We start from the raw sequence: 21785 nt of genomic DNA, 5'->3' as shown, positions 1-21785 counted from the left end.
ACACTGTATTGCTATCTGAACCAAATTAGCCGCCGTTACGGACGACAACAGAAATTGTATAAAACTACGAGACTGACATTTTTTCTTAAATTTAACGACGATATAAACTAAAAAATTATACTCACGGGCATTGCCCTCGTAGGGAAACACGTGACCATTACTTGTCTTATCTTCAAAGCAAACGAGACTGAAGGCGAGTGAACGATAGTTCTCTCACATGTGAACATAAAAAAAAAATATTACAACTGCGTATTCTTTGTTTCATTAACAATAGCGACCAGTAGATGGCGCTCTAATGCTGTGAATGACGAGAATACTGTAAAGAATCAGGAAACTTGTAACAAAGGATGACAACATGAACAGCATTGCATTCATGGTGTAAGACCATGACACCATCCAAAGACCTGAGGGCGTGTACACTCACGTTGCCTCGCAGGCATGTGATCTCCGGTTAAAGGTCCATTTCCTTATTTTGAGGAAATGTATGTATACAATGTATCGACTGGTGGTGCTATGGCTACTCTGCGTTGTTGCCTCCTCGAAGGACTTTCGTGAGTATTTACGCATCTTCAGGACTGGGGGGTCGAGCAGAGAATGACAAAGAACATTTCAGAGACTCTTCCACTCGGCACCACGTGAGGATTTCCACCTGCTCTTTGTCGTAAAACATCGTAACGTATCGAGAATATAATACGTTGTTAGTGCTAAAATAATACTGGGACTTATTTGTTAATGTATCGATAGGCTTTGTCTCCTTGTGTCGCAATGTATTAAATGTGTCTAAATCAGATTATGGGAAGATGGGCACTTGACTGTAATGCTAAACTCAATTGTGTGAAAACTTGTCTTGGACTCGTGGTCATAACTTATTTTAGTGTAACTCTTGAGCACAGGCATGTGTCTGGAGGATCGTTTTCTACTCAAGGTGCAATTAGTTGCACGCTGTGAGTAATTTAAAGTGCAGAACTTCGACTCGCACAGTTAAGTAGGAAGTATACGACACAGAGACATGTGACGTGCGTGAACGGACATGTGACGGTGGCTTCCACATATGGCTGGGCGTTTCGCCTCTCTGCTTCTCGTTTGGGATGAAATGATGTGCCCAATCACCTGTGATACTAACCTAATATAGTAAAGCCATCCTTTCATTTGAATTATTAGCGCGAAAGCCTCTGCACTTTTTGACATTCCTGGATGCGGAATATGCCAAAATGGGAATGTTTTACGTCTCGTTTCCACAGTTTTGTTTGGTGTCCGTAATTCCGTATAATATACGCAATAAGTCCTCTAGTGTTCAATACATTTCTGTAACGGATGGATCGAAACGCAACCGCATCGTATGTAGCACAGATGTATGGCGTCAGATTTATGGCAAAAGTCGCGAGCGCAGAAAACATGCTCGCGAGCTGTCAATCACGGTTCAAGGAGGTCGTGTGTGTGTGATTGCGTTGAAAGTGACCACTCATAAGAGAGCCAGTGCCTCCCTTGGTTTCCGCACCCAAATTGTCAAAACTAAGGTCGATCCTCGCGAACAGAATTCAACTTCGCGCGAGCAGAGTTAACACGCGCGAGCGCGTATGCCCTCCAGCGCTCGCCAAGTAGAAACTCTCTCGCGCGTGGTGGCTGCTTAGTGCGCGAGAATGTTTCCTGCGCTCGAGACTTTTGACAAATCTGACGCCATACAGATGGCATACTCGTGTCGGTGTCATCATGGAATGAATGCAGCGGTGAAGCAACCTCTATTTATATGTCAAATGAGCGGAAATATAATGGAGGTGTAACCATGAGGTGTGGGGCACAGGCAAAGGTCAACTACGCCACCTTGGGAGTTTTGCCCAAGGAAATAGTTTTATGTATGTAAACCCCAAGTATACACCTGCGCTACAAGAAAAGGGTTCCCTCCAGTTCTTCTATAAGGATAAGACAGACGTGATTCTGGGAAGCACAATAAATTTAGTTAGAGTTAAATTTAACTTTAACTTTATGTTAAGAGAAAAAGTCAATTTATTTAAATACATTCCACCATTACATAGTTTAAATATATAAAAATACTATACTACTAAAATTGAGCTAAGCTAAGAGCTGGTTGGGGAGAAGTATACGCACCACTAGGGATACCCTCATGTGAAAAATACTCACCCAAGTGCTCTCTCATTCACTCTCAAACCGCCAACGCATGCCTACGTGATAAAGTACAGTTAGCATTAAGACACACAGTGAAGGGGAATACCAATATGCTAACCGCCCCACCAAACAGCTCCTTGGCCACTATACTAAAATCGTTCTAAAGCGGTTAAAACTACCTACGACCCGTTGGTTTGCGTTGGATTGCGGGTAGGAACACGCCGCCACACACATAAAACACTAGGAGTTCCCGCAGTCTAACCTAACCCACTCCGCTGAGGGCGGAACTATCTAGAGGCAAAACAGCAGCTAGTGTTGCAGGAGGGGACAACCTAAAACACAAGGACACAACAATCAACTCTGCATCGTCGCACACATTATAAACACAGGAATTACCGTAAATGCTGGAGAAACAAACTTACGCCATGAATCATTACCTCGACTAAACACAGCAGGAGATACTACTCCCAAGAGCTCACAGACAGAGGCAAACTATGGCTCCAGCACTGGCCGACCGATACTCTGAACAAACATAAAAGCATTAGGTTAATAATAAATGTGTTGACATACCCGCATGCACTTCCCGTTTAATGCAGCTATGAACTATGCCTACCTATACACCCGATAGGGTAAAGATTACCTCGATCGCACAGGACAGCTGACAGCGTGCGGTCCAACACCGCTGCACAGACAGGAACCGGGAGATGCACAGTTCAGGAAGCAGAAGCAAGGTCGCTAAACAGGCAGGTATACGCATCTTAAATAAGGAAAGCTAAGTGGCTATGCGTAAACTACCACACCCCCAATTATCTAAGCCACGTAAAGTAAGAGGACAGCCTACCCACGTTACAGAGGGAAATCACAGCGGTTTTAAAAGTTTTAATATCAAACTGATAAAGTTGATCTGTATTTCTTAAGATTATTGGTTAAAGCACAGTGTTTATGTCGACAATGAAAGCCAATTAGATATCTACTGATATATGCGAAACGTTGCCTGATTACGCAAATTCTCTCTTCAAAATATGTTTAATGAACTCTCTCCCTATTATTTAACTTCGATCTCGGTGGTGTGGCCTATAGGCTAACCATATTTTTAGCAGAATATACTCAGATTCTAGCTAGTGTTAAACTACCTAACCTAGTTTCTTTTTAAATATAGTTACTCAATTTGACTATCAACATAGTCAAGCAACTGAATTGAAGGAAATAGCCTGCTAGCTAATTCGTTTTTCCAATACCATGTAACTTCCGAGCACACAGTGCATATACGGTAGGGTTGCCACCTTTGATTTGTGAAAAACTAGCACATTTGGATCTTTTTTTTTTGGGGGGGGGGGGGGGGGGGGGGGATTAAACCATATTTGCAATTACACTATGTTAACAGTTGTAGGACTCCCTATTGCCTCTCTTACCTATATTTGTCCTGACGCAGACGCACTCCCTGACGCAGTTGCACTCACTCTGGACTCCTTTGTCTACTGCTGTCCCTTCCTACATTGAATAGATTTTTTACTTTAACTTGTAAATATATACTGTCTAATTATAATCTACTATAAAATGTAATCATACACTATATGGACAAAAGTATTCGGATGCCTGACCATTACACCAACAGGGACTGTAATGACATTGTATTCAAATACATATTCAATATGGAGTTGGTCCCCCTTTTGCAGCTATAACAGCTTCCACTCTTCTTGGAAGGCTTTCCACAAGATTTTGCAGTGTTTCTGTGGGAATTTGTGCCCATTCATTCTGTAGAGCATTTATGGGGTCAGGAACTGATGTTGGACGAGAAGGCCTAGCTCGCAATCTCCGTTCCAGTTCATCCCAAAGGTGCTCTAGGTCAGGTCAGGTTGAGGTCAGGGCTCTGTGCGGGCCAGTCAAGTTCTTCCACACCGAACTCATCATGTCATTAGAGTCCTTGCTTTGTGCACTGGGGCACAGTCATGTTGGAATAGAAAAGGGCCTTCCCCAAACTGTTGCCACAAAGTTGGAAGCATAGCATTGTCCAAAATGCCTTGGTATGCTGAAGCATTAAGATTGCCCTTCACTGGAGATAAGGGGCTTATCCCAAACCCTGAAAAACAGGTGTGGCCAAATACTTTTGTCCATATAGTGTATGTCCAAAGGTATACTCCCTTTAGAAATGAAAACATGATTAGATGTATTATAATAGATTATAAACAACTATTTAACTTAATGAATTTGGGCAACTTAACACTGACATGTCTCACCTCTTTTTCGCACTTACTTTATTGCCACAATCCGTAGATAAGTAGCTGTGGCCGTGAAGCACTCCGTGGTATACACTGCTAAGGTCCGCTATTGCTATCCTGTCTTCCTCTGGTGAACCTTTTTTGTCATAAAAGTTAAAATGACTAGATTTTTTGCGGTTGCTTAATGCAAAACTCCGGTGCTTCTTTGTTATTGCATGATTTTTTTTTTTTGATCATTGGCGTCATGGCGCTAGTGCAAGCCGGCTGCCGGTCCGCTGCTCGGTGTGCGAATGCGAATACGAATGTATGTTATGGTAACTGTGGATGTTCTGCTGACAACCTGAAGAAGGTAACGGTCTACTCTAGAAGTAGTCTTTTGGCTCTGAAGAAGATCAAAACGGACTTTCGCCACGTTATACCTCGAGAGATAAGGAGGAGGTACCGGGGAAACCGTGCCGGGGTGAAGCGCAGGGCTAAGGCTACAGCTAGAAAACAACAACAGCTGAGATACAAGCCACCGATCCCCTCGGTGTTGATGGGGAATGTAAATGCTTTGCCCAACAAGATGGACGAGCTGGGGGCATTGATTAAGAACCAACAGACTTATCGGGAGAGCTGCTTAATAATCCTCACAGAGACTTGGCTAACTGCCCACATACCTGATGCCAACGTGGAGCTACCCGGCTTCACTACGGTGAGAGCAGATAGAGACACCAACGCCAGCGGGAAGAGTAAAGGTGGGGGCCTCGTGCTGTACGTGAACAACAGATGGAGTTATCCCAATCATTGCCATATTAAATCCGTCATGTGCTGCCGTGACTGTGAGCTGCTAGCCGTTAGCGTAAGACCATACTACGTACCGAGGGAGTTCACGCAGGTCATTGTGATCTGTGTTTACATTCCTCCGAGGGCTAACGCGGATGCAGCGCTTGATGCAGTACACTCCATCACTGCAGGGTTACAGACGCAACACCCAGAGGCTCTGGTCATCATCTCAGGGGACTTCAATCACATCACCCTGGACTCCACCCTGCCGGCCATGCACCAGTACGTGGACTGTCCCACCCGGAAGAACAGGACCATCGACCTGCTGTACACCAACGTGAGGGATGCCTACTTGGCCACGCCCCTCCCGCCTCTAGGGAAGTCTGACCACAACCTCGTCCATCTGCAGCCCAGGTACACACCACTGGTGAGGAGGCAGCCCATCACTACACGAACTGTCAGGAGGTGGACACCAGAGGCTGAGGAGGCTCTCAGAGACTGCTTCAGCTGCACTGACTGGAGTGTGTTGCTTGACCCTCATGGTGACGACCTAGAGGAAGCTACACAGTGTCTGACTGACTATGTCAACTTCTGTACTGACATTGCTGTGCCTGCCAGGGAGGTGCGATGCTTTGCCAACAACAAGCCGTGGATCACTGGCGAGGTGAAGGCAGTCCTCAACAGGAAAAAGAGGGCATTCATGAACAGAGACACTGAGGGGGTAAAGAGAGTGCAGAAAGAATTGAAAATCTGCTTAAAGGAGGCCAGGGAGGCCTACAAAAAGAAACTGGAGGGGAAGTTGAGGCTGAACAACATCAGAGAGGTGTGGGATGGCATGAAAACCATCACTGGGTTCAAAAAGAACACAACAGGCGTGGTGTATGGAGAGCAAACGAATTCAACATCTTTTTCAATCGGTTTGACTCAACACCTGCCCGCCCACTCACCCCCCCCACATCCCCAGCCTCCCTATCTAGCCCCCCTCCTCCTTCTCCTCCTCCTCCTCCTCCTCCACCCCTCTCCAACCCTCCTGACTCCTCCACTTCCTCCATCTCCTTCACCATGGACCAGGTCAGGCAGGAGCTGAGGAGACTCCGCCCCAGGAAGGCAGCTGGTCCGGACAGGCTGTGTCCGAGGCTGCTGAGGGCCTGCGCTTCAGAGCTGGCCGAGCCCCTGCAGCACATCTTCAACCAGAGCCTGCACCAGGGGAAGGTCCCCACCCTCTGGAAAACATTGTGTATCATTCCGAAACCAAAGAAGAGACGGCCCAGTGACCTGAAGGACTTCAGACCTGTTGCCCTCACTTCTCATTTGATGAAGACTTTGGAGCGGCTGGTGATGAATGCCCTAACACCACAGGTGCAGCAAGCCCAGGACCCTCTTCAATTTGGTTACAGGAAGAATGTGGGAGTTGAGGACGCGGTTAAGAATTTTGGAGTGGGTTACAGGATCTTTTATGGTCAAAGTCAACACTGAATGTTAACCTCAAAAAAAGGGACATTGTTTTCTACTTTTATAATGACAATGACAATGAAGTCTTTTTTATTATTAATCTCTTTATTTTATTGGGAAGATATTTCATTCATAAGGTAAAATAGTCAGTAAGCAAACCATCATTTAACTTCTGATTTAAGAATTTATTTCAGTACAATTGAAAAGTGTAAAAATCAAAAGGCTATAAAAACAATACAAATCTTCATCAGATACGGTCTATCATTTCTGTAATACCCCTGTACTTATTTTCTTTAAGGTGAATACTCCTGTTCTTGTACTTTGCACTATGTGTTAATGTCTGTTTGTATGTCCACTTGTTTCAATAAAAAAATAAATAAATAAATAAACATCAAACGTTCCAAGTGCCATGTAAAACTCAATATATAAATACACATTTACTGTCTTCGCTAAAAACTAAACTTTCTAAATATCTTGCGCAAGATATTTATAAACATAAAATCAAAGCCTCATTTGTGTGGGGACTGGAAAGTACTATCATGGCAGTGCAGGCATCATTTTTATGAATATTTTTATTTACATCTATTCATTCGGCAGACGCTTTTATCCAAAGCGACTTACAAGTGAGGCAGAGTACACGGATACACCATACACAGAGTCACAAGGAAAACAGAGTTTAGGACATAAGAAGTTGCTATAGGCTAGGTCAGGGTTCGGCAACCTCTAAAGAGCAGTTTTTGGCCAGAAGGAAAAAAAAAATCTATCTGGAGCCGCAAAAAATATTTTAGCCTTTTAAATGCAGGCACCACAGCCTATTAGTCTAAATCAACATTACTAATAGGTCTAAATGAGCATTCATTCATATGTTTTAGCACAAGGTGGCTGCGGTAGGCTATTTATGATTATTTGGTACTTTAACTTTGCATTTCCATTACATTAATGCATTGTTTTGGTCTATTTCTGAAATTATAGAACTATTACAATAAATAAAACAGTTTACACTTTTGTTATTTTTATTGGGGGATGCTATTTCCAACAAAACTCAAAACTGATTATTTGTGTAATGGAGAAAAGGTCTACTGGCATGTGTAGACTTACTTAGAAATGGAGTAGCTATAAATAGCTATGCAGGCCTAGATAGAGTCCTGCCCGTGTATGTGCAAATGAAATGAATAGCCCAAATGACAGAAAATAAAAAGTTGCCTCCTCTGAAAATAAATAAAACATAGCTTGCTTTAAAAATAGTAAAAGTAAAAAAATAGGCCAGTTTCAAACATTACATTTTTTGTTGTTTGCTAACTTCTCGCCGCAGATCAAACATTCCGGTAAGCCAGCAGTAGTGGTGGTGAAAGCAAACCACCACTACAGCAAAAATCTGTCCACACACTATTAAATTCTCTGTTTTCTTCTGAGACTTTTCTTTTTTTGGATTTTGAATCGATAGCTAGCTTCAGAAAACACCCACTCAAGCCACTGCTATTGAGTTCGGCAAAGAGGCGCCAGGCCGTGATGTAGCGTATGACGCACATTTTAGTTGACAAAGTGTTACAACATTTTTTTAATTCGGTGTATAGGCTACATAATTTTACAATTGGATAATGTAAGGATGACTTTAGACCTACAACAATGATAGCAAAATGTAAAAAAATTGCTCAGCGCCTCTGCAGTGCTTACTCAGGACCAGACCTAGACCAATGCTGGCGTCACGAAAGAACAAACACACACCAGCATCGCTCCGACTGAAATCAACCCAGAATAAGAGAAACTTTTATTAACACATGCACACTGTTTTATACACACAGGTCACATGTTAAACTCAGCGCAACTCATTGGCTGTTACCATTTGTCCTGCATTTACTCATGAAGTTTGCCTATGTGATAATACAAAAATAAAGATCTACTTTTACAATTGAGAGCACACTTACTTTATATATGTCAACACACACACACACACACACACACACAACTATATATATATATTTATATATCTCGTAGAGATACCTGAGTGAACGTCCTAATGCTTCACTCCTCACCGAGTGGAGGAAGAGAGCGAACCAGGGCACGTGAAGGCTATTGGGACAACTTATCTGATTCTCCGTCATCAGATTCGAAGTCGACTATTGATGAAGTAGCCCTATCATAAATTAGACTGATGCTGAAGATACCTGCGCAAATCACAGTTCTTATAGACCGCCAGGCCCTTTTATGCAGTAAAATAGGGATGTAAATTACGCCTACATTGCATCTACCTACTCTGCTGTTTGGAGTTACAATTTAAGATTACCATATGTACAAGCAAATAATTGGACATATCCCTACAATAACAAGATGAACTTTACTGTAGTTAAATTACCATTCAGTAATATAATGACATGGACATAACTTATGTGGACATGCTTGAAAAAGCAAACAGTAATGTTTGTGTGTTAATGTCATTTTGCCTTTTGCTGCTTACTGTTCCGGAGCTTATATTTGTGTGTCATTGGTAAATCCCTTGCCATGTTTTTGAACATTTTGATTTTACCACATTAAACGTTCCCTCTGGTATCTCTACAGACGCCAATGTGGGTCCTGGCTTACGCGGTGAAAATCATGTGCCTGATAAGAATTTTTTCTTTTTCAAATAATTAAGTACGGGGCAATGCAGTTACGAAAATTATATAATGTGAAAAATAATATTTTAATACGATACATTTTTAAATTAGTGTACATATCTACATTAAAATAAAACTATTAGTGAAATTAAGCTGCCTTCATCGTGCCTGACTGTAATGACAAACCGATATATGCGTGAATAACAAACCAATACATGCGTCAAAGACAAACCAGTAGGTGCGTCAATGACAAACTAATACATACGCACATCCATCCAATATAAATGACACTCAAACCATTACCAACAGGTGTGTAAGTAGCAAACCAATACATAAGCACAAAAAACCAATACACGAGTGAATGAAACCAATATAAGACAATCAAAACGATAGATGCGTAAATGTGTTATGGGGCATAACAAATGGCAAACCAATATATGAGACACTCAACCAATAGGTGCATAAATGAAAAACCAATCAATGTGTAAACAACAAACCAACATATGTGCGAATGACAAACCAATATGTCAGCACATCAGACCAATACATGAGTGAATGACATCAATATAAAAGACAATCAAACCGATAGATGCGTAAATAGCAAACCAACATATATAACACTCAAACCAATAGGTGTGAAAAGGCCAAACCAATACAAATGTAAATGACAAACCAATATATGTGTCAGTGACAAACCAATATATAAGCACATCAAACCAATACATGAGTGAGTAGAACCAATATAAGAGACAATGAAACTGGTAGATGCATCAGTGACAAATCAATACAATCATTAATGGCAAAACCAATACATAAGTAAATGACAAACCAATATATGTGTCAATGCCAAACCAATACATACACATATTAAACCAATATACAAGTAAATCAAACCAATATAAATGACACTCAGATCACTAGGTGTGTAAATGACAAACCAATAGATGTGTAAAGGACACACCAATATAAGCGTAAATGACAAACCAATACATGTACACATCAAACCGATATATATATATGCAAACCAAACCAATATATATGTCAGGAACGGGGATCGGGACACAAGCGCGGACCACCGGGTAAGCGGAACCAAGCGTTTAATGAAAATCGTCAGGCAGTTCGTAGTACAGGGGCAGGCAGGTTTCAGAGACACGGGAAGGCAGTCCGGGGGCAGATCCAGGATCAGGAGTCGGGGCAGGCAGAGTCGGTAACCAGGTGGTCAAGAACAGGCAGACGGGACCAAAACGGCAGGCGAAGGACGAAGTCGATAAACAGGCAGGAATCCAAGAACAGCGATCAAACGTCAGGTTAGCTAGAGCGGGGACGAGACAGGAAAAAACTCACTGCAACGAACAAGCAAACAGACAGGGACACGCAGAGGAGATATAGGGCAGGGGTAACGAGGCGATGGGGTGCAGGTGAGCAGACAGGCAGCGGGGCGGGGCTGAAACACAGGGGAAACAAACGAGAACACCGCGGCTAAGGGGGCGGAGCCCTGACAATATATACACACTAAATGGATTATTGTTTTCCTTAACGGCACCCCATAATCAGTTTTACTTGTCTTGACTCTCAAATCATTAGGAGCTGTCATCGGTACTTCAAGATTCTTGCCGCTTTATGAGAAATTAAAAAGGCTCTTCAATTTCTTTGTTAGAGGCACGTTACAATCACGTTTACTCTTATTAGAATTTTCCAGGTAATGTTTTATAAATACCAGCCGTGATACTACATCTCAAAGATGAAATGATAGCAGTCTATAGGTTCTTCTTGTTTATATCAACATAATACCACATGGATACAGCAATAAACGTCAGCTGGCAGCAGGGCCTAATGATTGCTTTTCCTGTATATGCCATGTCCCTGTTCCAGGTGAGGAGTTCCGCTTTGCCTCTTATTATGGTGATCACATGGTCCTACAGAAAGCTCCAGAGCAGTCAGTGCTGTGGGGATATGGGAGCGATGGGGCAGAAGTCATTGTCTCTTTGGAAGGAGAGCAAGAGAACAGAAAACATTCTGTGCTTGTGCAAAATGGTGAGTGGTCTATGGTGATCACAATGCCTGTGAAATTACCTTATGACATGAACACCATGCTCTTCTGGTTAAACTGCTTGATCCTATAGCCTAAAACCCCACTTGTTTTGCACCTTAGTATCAGCTGTTTCTATCAGCTCTGTCACTTTCTTTACACTTGATGTCCCTGAGATGGGTTGGGTGAATATATCAGTTTGGTTCTTGCTGACCAATACACCATGCGCATCTTTATATACCTGCTTGGTGCAATGTACAATATAAATGGTCCCACCGGATGTGTTGTACCAAAGACCATCATTTTTATGCTTTTCTTAAATGCCAGGGCTAGTTAGTTTGGGACTACGCAACTTAGGCCAAGTCATTTGGCTAGATGTTATACAAGGTGCAGTTTTGGACAGTGTCTAGACAGCATGTTTTAAATGAGAAGACAAATATTTTTCAGGTAACTATTAACTATTCAGCTACACTGTCCTTTTTTGTAGGTCATCAATCATATAGAATATGTTTTCATAGTTATTTTGGCAGCATTCTTCAGGCTGCTGTACTGTATACTTCATTTTTTCTTACATTAATTTTAAGCTTTTTAGCTTTTAACTTTTATTTTTCAACCCTTTAAAAATAACTAGGTTGTCATCCCATCTACTAAAGAAACATACTTAGGCCAAGATTTAAACAGTGCTATATCACTGTTGTGTAGGATTCCAGGGACAGAAATATACATTTTCACTTGCGCAATTTTGAAACACAAGTGATCATTTTAATAGTAACACTTGGGAGATGTTTAGCAATTTTCATGCCTTGCTACACATTTCCCAAAAAGTATTATTCAATCTGATCTTTAAATGGTACAGTACCAGTCAAACATTTGGACACACCCAATTAAGATAATGAGGAACATGCATTCAAAGATATTTTGATCTGAAGACTTACGCTCAAATATAAATATTGAAGTTCAAGCCTATGTATGAATTTCTTTTAAAAAAAAAATTAATATATTTTAGATTCTTTAAAATAGCACAAAGTAAGATAGTTTTATTTTGTTTAAGTGTTTTGGTCACTGCATAATTGCACTTGTGGTATTTCATAGTTTTGATGTCTTTACTGTTATTCTAAAATGTGGAAAGTAGTAAAAATAAAGAATAAAAGCTGTGTCCAAACTTTTGAGTGGTACTGTATGTCTTGGAGAGAAAGGCAAGCAAACCTCTACAATACAGTATTTATTGTATAGTACCTGTGAGACAACTACAGTTCTAGCTTCCATTGTGTCTTAAGACAATGTTAAGCACATCCATGGATATGAGGGATAAAGACTTGTGAGGAGGGCACAACAATGTCATTGACTTATCGATTGCTTGTTTGACAGGGCTCTGGAGGGTGGCTCTGGACCCAGTGAAGGCAGGGGGCCCCTATAATGTGACCGCAGTTCAGCAAGGAAAAAACATCACCTGGGTTACCCTGACGGACGTTTTGTTTGGGGACGTATGGTTGTGTGGTGGTCAGAGCAACATGCTCTTCACGCTTTCTCAGGTGCTGGTTTTATCATTATGAAACTGTGGCAGTTTGTATTATGGTTAAGATATTCTCAAAATAAGGCTATTATCCACCCCAGGTGTTCAATGCTTCAGAAGAACAGGCTATGGCTCCCAAATTCCCTCATGTGCGAATCTTCATGGCTGCATTGGAATTAAGCTCGATGGAACTTCTGGATCTACCCAGGGTGGAGGTGCCCTGGTCCATCCCCTCAGCAGGTAATGAACACCTAACATATTATTTCACAGAATGTAAGAGGAATGCTGTAGAACAGGTAATCATACAATGTTTGTTCCAGAAATGGTAATCCTATGCTGGTGAACAAGTTACCACTCCAGCTGGGCTTAGATTCTGCTTTCTGACTGCCCACTGATCTGATTTAAGATTCTTATTTTTACTTAATTTCATTATGTTCATATATTTTTCAATGTTTTATCTGAGGTGTGCATCACCCACAATCTGAATTTATACATCATTTTTTTAAAAAACATGGGTGTAGGGGGAAGTTAGTCTTCCTCACAGGGGCAATGCCAATTATGTAGGGACAATGCCTACGATTAAAGAGGGGTACCACTTACGTGTAAGGAATATCCTTACATGAGGTACCAATTATGTTGGTGATAATTAAATTAAACACATCGAGGCGCCATACAGAATATGGCGTCTACCATAGTGGTTAAAATAAAATATCAGTCTCAAATTTGTTTTGTATATCAGTCTCATAAAATATACTAAACTATTAATTTGGAACTTCAAATAATAATTAAATTAATAATAATAATCGAAATTACCATAGCAACAGTTAATCTTAATCAAATCACATTATCTATTTAGCTAACTACACAAATAACTCTGATGATTCAATTAAGAGGTCTTTAGAATTCTAATCAGCACAGGTTGGCGATATTCATTCCACGTGTGACATTACAACACAACCTTGTAAAAATAATGCATTTATTGACATATAAAAGCAAAGTAGTGATGCAATACATTTATATACAATATGAGTGAGGCATTTGTGTGTATTTACACTTGTATGTAGGTATGAGTGAATGTCTTGCACAAGTGTGTGAGCGTGTCATAGGGTGTGTGTTCCTTTGTTCTGAGTCGTGCATGTGCTGCGCGTGCTCCCAGCAGTTTACTTACTCTGGAATTTGGCTGGAACATGTAAATAGCTAACGTTAGCTATGCTTCCCGTATCATTCAGCCGATTGCATGCATTGCTGGGTTGTTAGACGAAGCCAGCTAGCAGTATCACTTACATGTAAATCTTCAGGTGTCACCGTCATTGTTCCGTCCACTGTGTCTTCAACTCCGAACTTGTTGTCAGGACTCAGTTGTTTGAAATAACAAGCCTCTGGCCAAACAGTGTCTGCCTGTCGTTCAGTTCACGGAAGCTGTCAATTAAGGTTCAAGGAGGTCGTGTGGGTGTGATTGCGATGAAGGTGACCAATCATAAGAAGGCCAGTGACTGCCTTGGTTTCCGCCCCCAAATTGTCAAAACTCAGGTCGATTCGCGTGAGCACATATGCCCCCCAACGCTCGCCAAGCAGAAATTCTCTCGCGCGTGGTGGCTGCTTTGTGCGCGAGAATGTTTTCTGTGCTCGCGACTTTTGACATAAATCTGACACCATAGGAGTGAGCAGTACGTCCGTACAAAGCAAGAGAGAGAGTAAAGGAATGCACCCGGGGCATTTCCTGTTTACTGTAGCTGTCCTTGGTTGGGTGAGAGGTCGTAAAACTGCAGCATCACTTCCCGTGAGGTCGCGTTCACATTAAAAGAGATTTATGTGTCACTGACGGTAAAAGGTGAACAAATAAAATGAACGAATCTGTCTGTTGACGGCACTGTACCTACATGGATAATAATAAAAATCAACAGGGCACATCCAAAATATCAAAATAGTGTATGTGTACTCTATGTACAAAAAATAAAGTAGTGCAATTTAAGATCGGCAAATCCTCTGTCTTCATGTTTTCGTTGTCCTCTGGTAAAGACTACAGTGATGAAAATTGTCTTTTGTACAGTTCATTCTAATGCCCTTTAATAACAAAGGCCAACTGACTGGGACCAGTGTCCATCCCTTAATACGGTCAACCTCACATCCTATCCGTTAGTGGTAATGAGTGACTGATGGTGACAGGATATTTTTTGTCTTACTCTCTCGAGCAGAGCTGCTGGGTGGCCCCAAGTTCACCCACTTCTCGGCTGTGTGCTGGCTCTTCGGCCGCTACCTGTACAAGACCCTGGGATACCCCGTGGGGCTGGTGGAGTCCTGCTGGGGAGGAACACCCGTGGAGGCCTGGTCATCACACAGAGTTCTCCAGAAGTGTGGCCTGGAGAATCAGAACCTCAGGTGATGGGATGCAGTCCAACATTGACTGACTGACTGGCTGACTTACTGGGTGGTGTACTGCCCCATTTTTTCCATGACAGTAAAGTCAGTGAAATGGGACAAGAATCAGTTTTCAAAAAGAAAACACAAAAATGGTAGGAGAAAATGGTATTGAAAACAATAAAACAATGATTGTGGATAGCAATAACTGAAGGCTTCTATTTCTGCTTCCTTTTGCACTGTTGACAAACAGCGTAGATGGGGTGCCTGATATGAAACTAAATGCATTTATTTTAACTTTCCTAAATATTTTTATTGCCCACATAACTCAAATCATGATTATACGTGATTTTGCACTAAGTTATTCATCTCCTGACATGTGATAAAGCTCCATTCTGTCATTCATAATAAAAACTATCACTTTAAACAACTGCAGTGGGCCAAGGATTGATCCCTGTGGAACACTCTGCAACATTAGTAGACTGGCAAAAAATAGTAATTCTCTGTATTGTTCTGCTATTTATGCAGGATAGACACAGATTGTTTTTATGAACCTCACATTGAATTAAATATAATAATATTTACAATTTTGTAAGCATTTAAGGAAGGTCCAAAACATTTACCTACCACTTAATACAGTGACTGGGAAATACAGAGTTACAATTTTTTATTTTAATCTAGGGGGAAAGGCCTGTTTAGATGCACGTTTGTGTCTCGTTTGGAATCCCAGTCCTGAAAACTAGAAGGAAATAGTCAGTTCAAGTGTAACAATAGATGTTTGAAACGTGTAGACTTATCCAGTTAGGCAAAAATGAAAGTGAAATTATTACATTGTTTTTGTTTTTAACTTGAAAATGTTCTTTAAATTGTTCTTATTTTCCTTTTTGATATGATGATTTAAGGACTTTGTCTATCTGGACCATAGCATTCCTTAAAACACACACATACACAAAAAGTCTAGAGCTCTTTATTTGATATGTATACACTGCGTACATAATTATTACACAAACGTGTTTTTTGCGGATTTTTAAAATATTTTAATAGACCCAACATTATAAGTGATCCCAATTCATTCCTTGCAGGAAAAGTAAATGTTATATAAAGAAAAACTCAGATTTTTATGTTACAGGGGGAAATGATTTTTTCCAAAAAGTAGGTGTGCACAATTATTATGCAACTGGGAAATACATTATGTTTTTTTCAGATTATTTCATAAACAAACCACAAAAAAAGTCTTTTTACATGATTATAAATAATAATTATGAAATAAAGCAACAAATTCAGTAGTTTAATAGCTAACAAAAACATTTTTACTCTTGGAAATACGTTTACGGATTCTGTCAGTTTTTTAATGTGATTGCGCCCAATTTTAGCTGAAGTAACTGAGAGATGCCCACAGGCTGTTCAGAGATGTGTACTGCTTTCCTTGGCTGTAAATCTCCCCCTTTAGGAGGGCCTTCAGGTTTTCAGTTGGGTTCAAATCAGGTGAGCAAGGGGGCCAAGTCATCATTTTACCATCTTTGAACCCTTTGCTGGGTAGCCAATCTCTGGTGTACTTGGATGCATGGGATGGAGCATTGTCTTGCATCAGTATCATGGACATTTTGAATGATGCTGGCTTTTTCTGGTACTACTGCTTGAGGAAGATGCATGGGATGGAGCATTGTCTTGCATCAGTATCATGGACATTTTGAATGATGCTGGCTTTTTCTGGTACTACTGCTTGAGGAAGTTGGCCTCCAGAAACTGGCAGTAGTTTTTGGAGTTCATTTTCAATCCATCTTCCACTCAAAATGGTCCAACCAATTCGCTGTTGATAATACCAGCCCAAATCATCATCCCTCCCCCACCTTGCTGGCGCTTCAGTCGAACTGGTGTGTGATATCGATCAGCAATCCAGCCACAGGCCCACCCACCAGGTCCATCCAGTGTCACTATCATTTCGTCCATCCACAAAACCTTTGAAAAATCTGTCTTCATGTATTGTTTTGCCAATTCATAACACTTTTGCTTGTGTTTTTATTTAAGGGAGGCTAGTTTTCTGCTTTTCTGACCTTGCCAATCATGTGAAGAACTTTGCACCTTGTGCTTCTGCAAGTCCAGGAAGGTTGCAGTTCTGGAAGATGATGGCACTTCAGGCCAAAGGGTTCCTGGATACTTCCTGTTTAATTCTTCTCAAGTCTCTTGTGGTTAATTTGCGTATTTTCTTCTCAATGCGTTTTTTGCGTCCATGTGGACTCTCACTCACAAATCTCGATTGTGCAGTGATTGCGACTCAAAGTCTTTGCAATTTCAATTGTTTTGTATCCCTCTGAAAGCCAGTTAACTGTTTTTGCCTTTTCATCATCTGTTAGCTCTCTTTTTCGCCCCATTTTCCCAGCAGCAAAAAGCTGCTTAATAATTATGTACACCTGAATTTAAGGCATTCCTCACTTAAGGCCACACCCTCTTTCAATAAAGCAATTAAGTCATCTGAAAATGTTTACATTGAGTGAATAATGATGTTAATATCATATTTCAGTTGAAAAAATGCTCTTGGAGATGCTATTTCATTAGAATATGGACTTGCATAATAATTACGTGCACAGTGTACATTTTTCTGGCTTTTCTCACTGTAAGTCCTAACATAGCCATGCTCCTCATTGTTGTTATTTTTAAACTTCTGTTTGGCAGACATCCATATTTTTCTTTGAATGAGACAAAGAGGAACAACTCAGTACTGTGGAATGCCATGATCCATCCCATACTCAACATGACCATCAAGGGAGCCATTTGGTATCAAGGTGAGCCTGTCCAGGCAGTGTTTTGTAATATAAAATACCAGTCAAAAGTTTTGTCAGACCTGATTAATATAATGGGAAACAAGAATTTACAGACATTTTGATCTAAAGACTTATGCTTAAATGCTTGAAATTTGTTTCTTAGGCAAATATAAATTGTGAAGCTGATGCCTAGGTATAAATTTCTTTTGAAAAACTTTGAAGAATCTAAAATTGAAGATAGTTTTGATTTGTTTAACACTTTCTTGGTCACTGCATAATTTAATTTAGCTATTTCATAGTTTTGATGTCTTTACTATTACTCTAAAATGTGGAATATAGTAAAAATAAAGAATAAAAGCTGTGTCCAAATTTTTGACTGGTACTGGAGATTGCAGGCTGTGTGGGGTTTTTTGGACTGATGAAAAAACATGGTGTAGATGATGCATTGGAGTCAGGGGGTTTTTCATTTTGACTAGGTTTCAAAGGTATTTTATTGAATGTGCCATCGGCAGATCAATTTAAACATGGAGGAGGGTGCAGCTCCAGTCAGATGATGTTAAAATATACCATGCTCCAAGGCCACATTTGCATTTCAGGAGAGATGCTTCTTTTGGATGTGAAATCCCAGCCATGTCATAATTGTGTGTATTACCTGAAATGCTTATGAATTTGACTTTTTCTGCTCAGACAAAAATGACTCTCAACATTTTTTTGCTCATAAGTAGCAATGGAAGTTTAGACATTTTACAGATCATTAGCAAATATGGTTCAGCTCATTTTTGCCTTTCATAACAGGTGAGGATAATACAGCGTACCACCAGGACAAGTACACCTGTTCTTTCCCCGCTATGATTGATGACTGGAGGATGAGTTTCCATGAGGGCTCAGGGGGACAGACACCCCCAGACTTCCCTTTTGGATTTGTACAGGTAGCCTTCATTTGTTTGCCTCTATACCTACAGCAACAGGAAAATGGCGAAATGGGAATTCTAGGGAATTGCTCTGCTGTCTTTGCTTTTCCATGGGGCTTATTTTCTTGCCCCTTTTCCTGTGTCTTTTTCACCTGTTCTTCACTGACCTGTGGCTGCTATCTCTGTTCATTTACCTAGAGCTTCATTATCAGTGCTGTATCACTGCTGGTTTAAGGTCCTTTTCACCCTTGTCTGCCTTTTGCTAGAGGCAGGTGTGCCCAGCTGATAGGACAGTAGCTCATTGGAGACCTTGTATAAGCAGGTGGTGCAGTGACAGCATTGGTAACAGTGCTGTCAGTAGGCCAGGCTAACAGAGGTGGACTCTTTGCCTTTAATGTGCTAACACACAGCTCTGCACACGTGAGAAGAACTCAACAGATGAAAGTTTTCCAAATGTGCGCTGGCACCAGACAGCAGACTACGGCTTCGCCCCCAACCCCTGCATGAAGAGAACCTTCATGGCAGTTACACTGGACCTGCCAGACGAGGGGTCCCCTTGGGGCAGGTCAGGCGATGTAGGACATTTTTGACAGCAAATTTTATGACAATTATCTGTACACCACTCATTATGTTTTTTTTTCAATTAATTGTTATTTTTTAACATCCATCATTTTCTTACTGTCATCAGCAATAATACCTGAGGCTTCAGTGTGTCCCATTGGTATTGCAATGTTATTACACAGCTCATACCTAAGCACTTACATGGTAGTCATAATAAGCATAAGGACAGAAATTGACATTTTCCAGCTCCTGTAAGTAAGCGCCTCACTTTCCCAGAAATCTGGCTTACCACATTGGTGTTAGTCATGTGATATTTTCATAATCAGGTAAAGGAGTACCCAGTGGAACTCTGTTTTCCAAACCTTTCCTTCATGTGTATTTACAGTGGTACAATGGTGGAGAAAGGGGTTTTCTGCCATATAGAAATACTTTGTATTCATTAGCTCATTAATCGTTTAACGTGTAAATCTCAGTAAAGCTATTTTGTGATTGGTACTAAATCTTCTTTATCAATATCAGTCAAAACTGAAATGTAAATATACATTTATACATAAGCACATTTGTATATAAATTATGCTTGACTGGTTGTGTGTGAGTATGCACATGTACTTAGATATCACAAGGAGGCCTACTTGTCAATGTAACTGGGGGATTTTGATCCACATTGACTTTTATTGAAAAGTCGAATCCAAGAAGAGCGTACATTTGAAAGTATATAGTGAGTATGTACCATTTAGATTGGCTTGCTGAGCAAGCGGATCTAGGTCTTCACTTACTGCTACTTCTGTGTTCCAGCATCCACCCACGCAACAAGCAGGATGTGGCCTACAGACTGACACTGGGAGCACGAGCAGTGGCCTACGGAGAGAAAGGCGTGTCCTTCCAGGGGCCTTTTCCTGTAAAAGTCTTGCTGAAAGGAGACAGCATTAACATCACATACACTAAGAGTGTCTCTGTCTCCCGATCCAAAGCTATATTTGAGGTAAATCTTCATTGAACACTTTAAGACTGACAACTCTTGTTTGGTATAATATTAAGGGAATAGCAGTTGGAGCATTCAGTAAGTACATTACTACTCCACTGTGACTGTTTAAACAGTAAACAGAGTATGTGGGGAAGTAAATATTAAATTTTAAATCCTGACCTTAATCACAAATCAAGTAAAAATTTCATAATTAATAGCCAACAACATTTTCATCAACAGTTTAGTGTTTATTGAAGAAATAGGCCCATAAAATAAAGTTAGATCAAAGTCTTCCTTCAGCAGCAAATGTCTTATTCATTATTGTAACTTTAGTTTCTTGCCTTTGATTCAGCCCTGCCTCCTTTGTTCCCAGATCTGCTGCACCAAGGTCAAGAACAACTGCGCATCTAATGAGGGATGGGTCCCTGCTCCTATCATGCATTGGGGCCTGAGCTACATCCAGGTGTCAGTTGCTCAGTGTCAGAACATTGTGTCTGGTGTGCGTTATGCCTGGAGAGACTGGCCTTGTGACTTCAAAGCCTGCCCGGTCTACAGTGCTGACCGGGTTTTGCCCGCTCCGCCTTTCATTGTAAACCGATGGCCATAGCAGGGGGGACAGGAAGGTCACAAGGTTAACAAGGCAATGAGTCTTAAAGATGACACATCAGTCAGGGCAACATGGCATTCACAATGTTAAAAATCACCGGCAGGATAACCAAGTGCTTCAGTGATCCTAAAAGAGACCTATGTTGCTTACACATTGCTGCTTTAACCGAGCAGGCCATCAACAGTACTGAATCTACATTCTGACCTTTTTTGAAGGAATTCTGAAGCAATTATATAAATATTGTTCGGTTAATTCTTGGGTCAATTTTTTGCATGTGTATTACAATTCATCCATTAAAATGGCAAGCTTTCTTGATTAAGGATGAAAGGAATGCAATGCTCAACTCCCTGGGCTTTACAATATCTATTTCATTGCAGGGTGCTTTGAAATACATTCATTTCTGAGTCAGGTTTGGAAGAGTGGAATGTAACCATATGGGCTAAGATGTTTACTTTTGTTCCTTTTATTCAACAAAACCATGATCATAGATATTGGACAATAAAAAGAATTGTCTCACACGCACACACATCTGAAATGTATAATGTCTGTAGTTTGTGATATGTATAATGTTTGTAGTTTGTGCGCTATAGCGAAAGCTATAGCATTGAGGTTGTTTAATTAACAAGGATGGCAGTTTGAACAATTAAGTAGCAAGTAATCCCAAAGCTTTCTCTTAAATGTTTCACATTATAGCTTTCTTGTGTTACAAAATTCAAATTACCAAACGGAGCTAAATTTAGTTAGATCGATTTAAATTACTGAGAATAAACTTTTAGGTTAGGTTGAGTGCAATGAACAATAACGTTTAGAACACATACCTCACAAAAGCTGTGATGTGTCATGAGCATTTAACGTAATTTAAATCGATAAATCCTCGTTAATTATACAATCTCACGTTGTAGCTTCGCAAGCACACAAACTACAGA

The 21785-nt window shown here is 40.7% G+C and overlaps 1 protein-coding gene across 2 annotated transcripts; it reads left to right on the top strand.

The window, feature by feature from the left end:
* Positions 1–424: 424 nt before the first annotated feature.
* On the top strand, positions 425–21495 carry LOC118782747 (sialate O-acetylesterase-like). Of its 2 annotated transcripts, none has more exons than XM_036536283.1 (10): positions 425–551; positions 11027–11188; positions 12552–12715; positions 12798–12936; positions 14892–15075; positions 17728–17837; positions 18612–18745; positions 19138–19292; positions 20084–20270; positions 20626–21495. In XM_036536283.1, exons 1-10 carry the CDS (start codon positions 485–487, stop codon positions 20857–20859), a joined length of 1536 nt encoding a protein of 511 aa, XP_036392176.1. In that variant the 5' UTR covers positions 425–484; the 3' UTR covers positions 20860–21495. The 2 variants fall into 2 exon arrangements, with proteins under 2 accessions (XP_036392176.1, XP_036392177.1); XM_036536284.1 differs by having other exon boundaries at positions 425–635.
* Positions 21496–21785: the final 290 nt, after the last annotated feature.

This window comes from Megalops cyprinoides, chromosome 9 (assembly GCF_013368585.1).
Source record: "Megalops cyprinoides isolate fMegCyp1 chromosome 9, fMegCyp1.pri, whole genome shotgun sequence".
Classification (NCBI taxonomy): Eukaryota; Metazoa; Chordata; class Actinopteri; order Elopiformes; family Megalopidae; genus Megalops; species Megalops cyprinoides.
Note: the sequence above shows the minus strand (reverse complement) of the source record. Positions and strands in the feature narration are given on the sequence as shown.

Bases quoted from the DNA above. Each gene is read 5' to 3' on its own strand.
- LOC118782747 (XM_036536283.1), top strand. From the start codon at position 485: ATGTATACAATGTATCGACTGGTGGTGCTATGGCTACTCTGCGTTGTT. The intron at 12,937-14,891 runs GTAATGAACACC...TCTCTCGAGCAG, and splicing joins CTGGTCCATCCCCTCAGCAG to AGCTGCTGGGTGGCCCCAAG. The intron at 20,271-20,625 runs GTAAATCTTCAT...CTTTGTTCCCAG, and splicing joins GATCCAAAGCTATATTTGAG to ATCTGCTGCACCAAGGTCAA.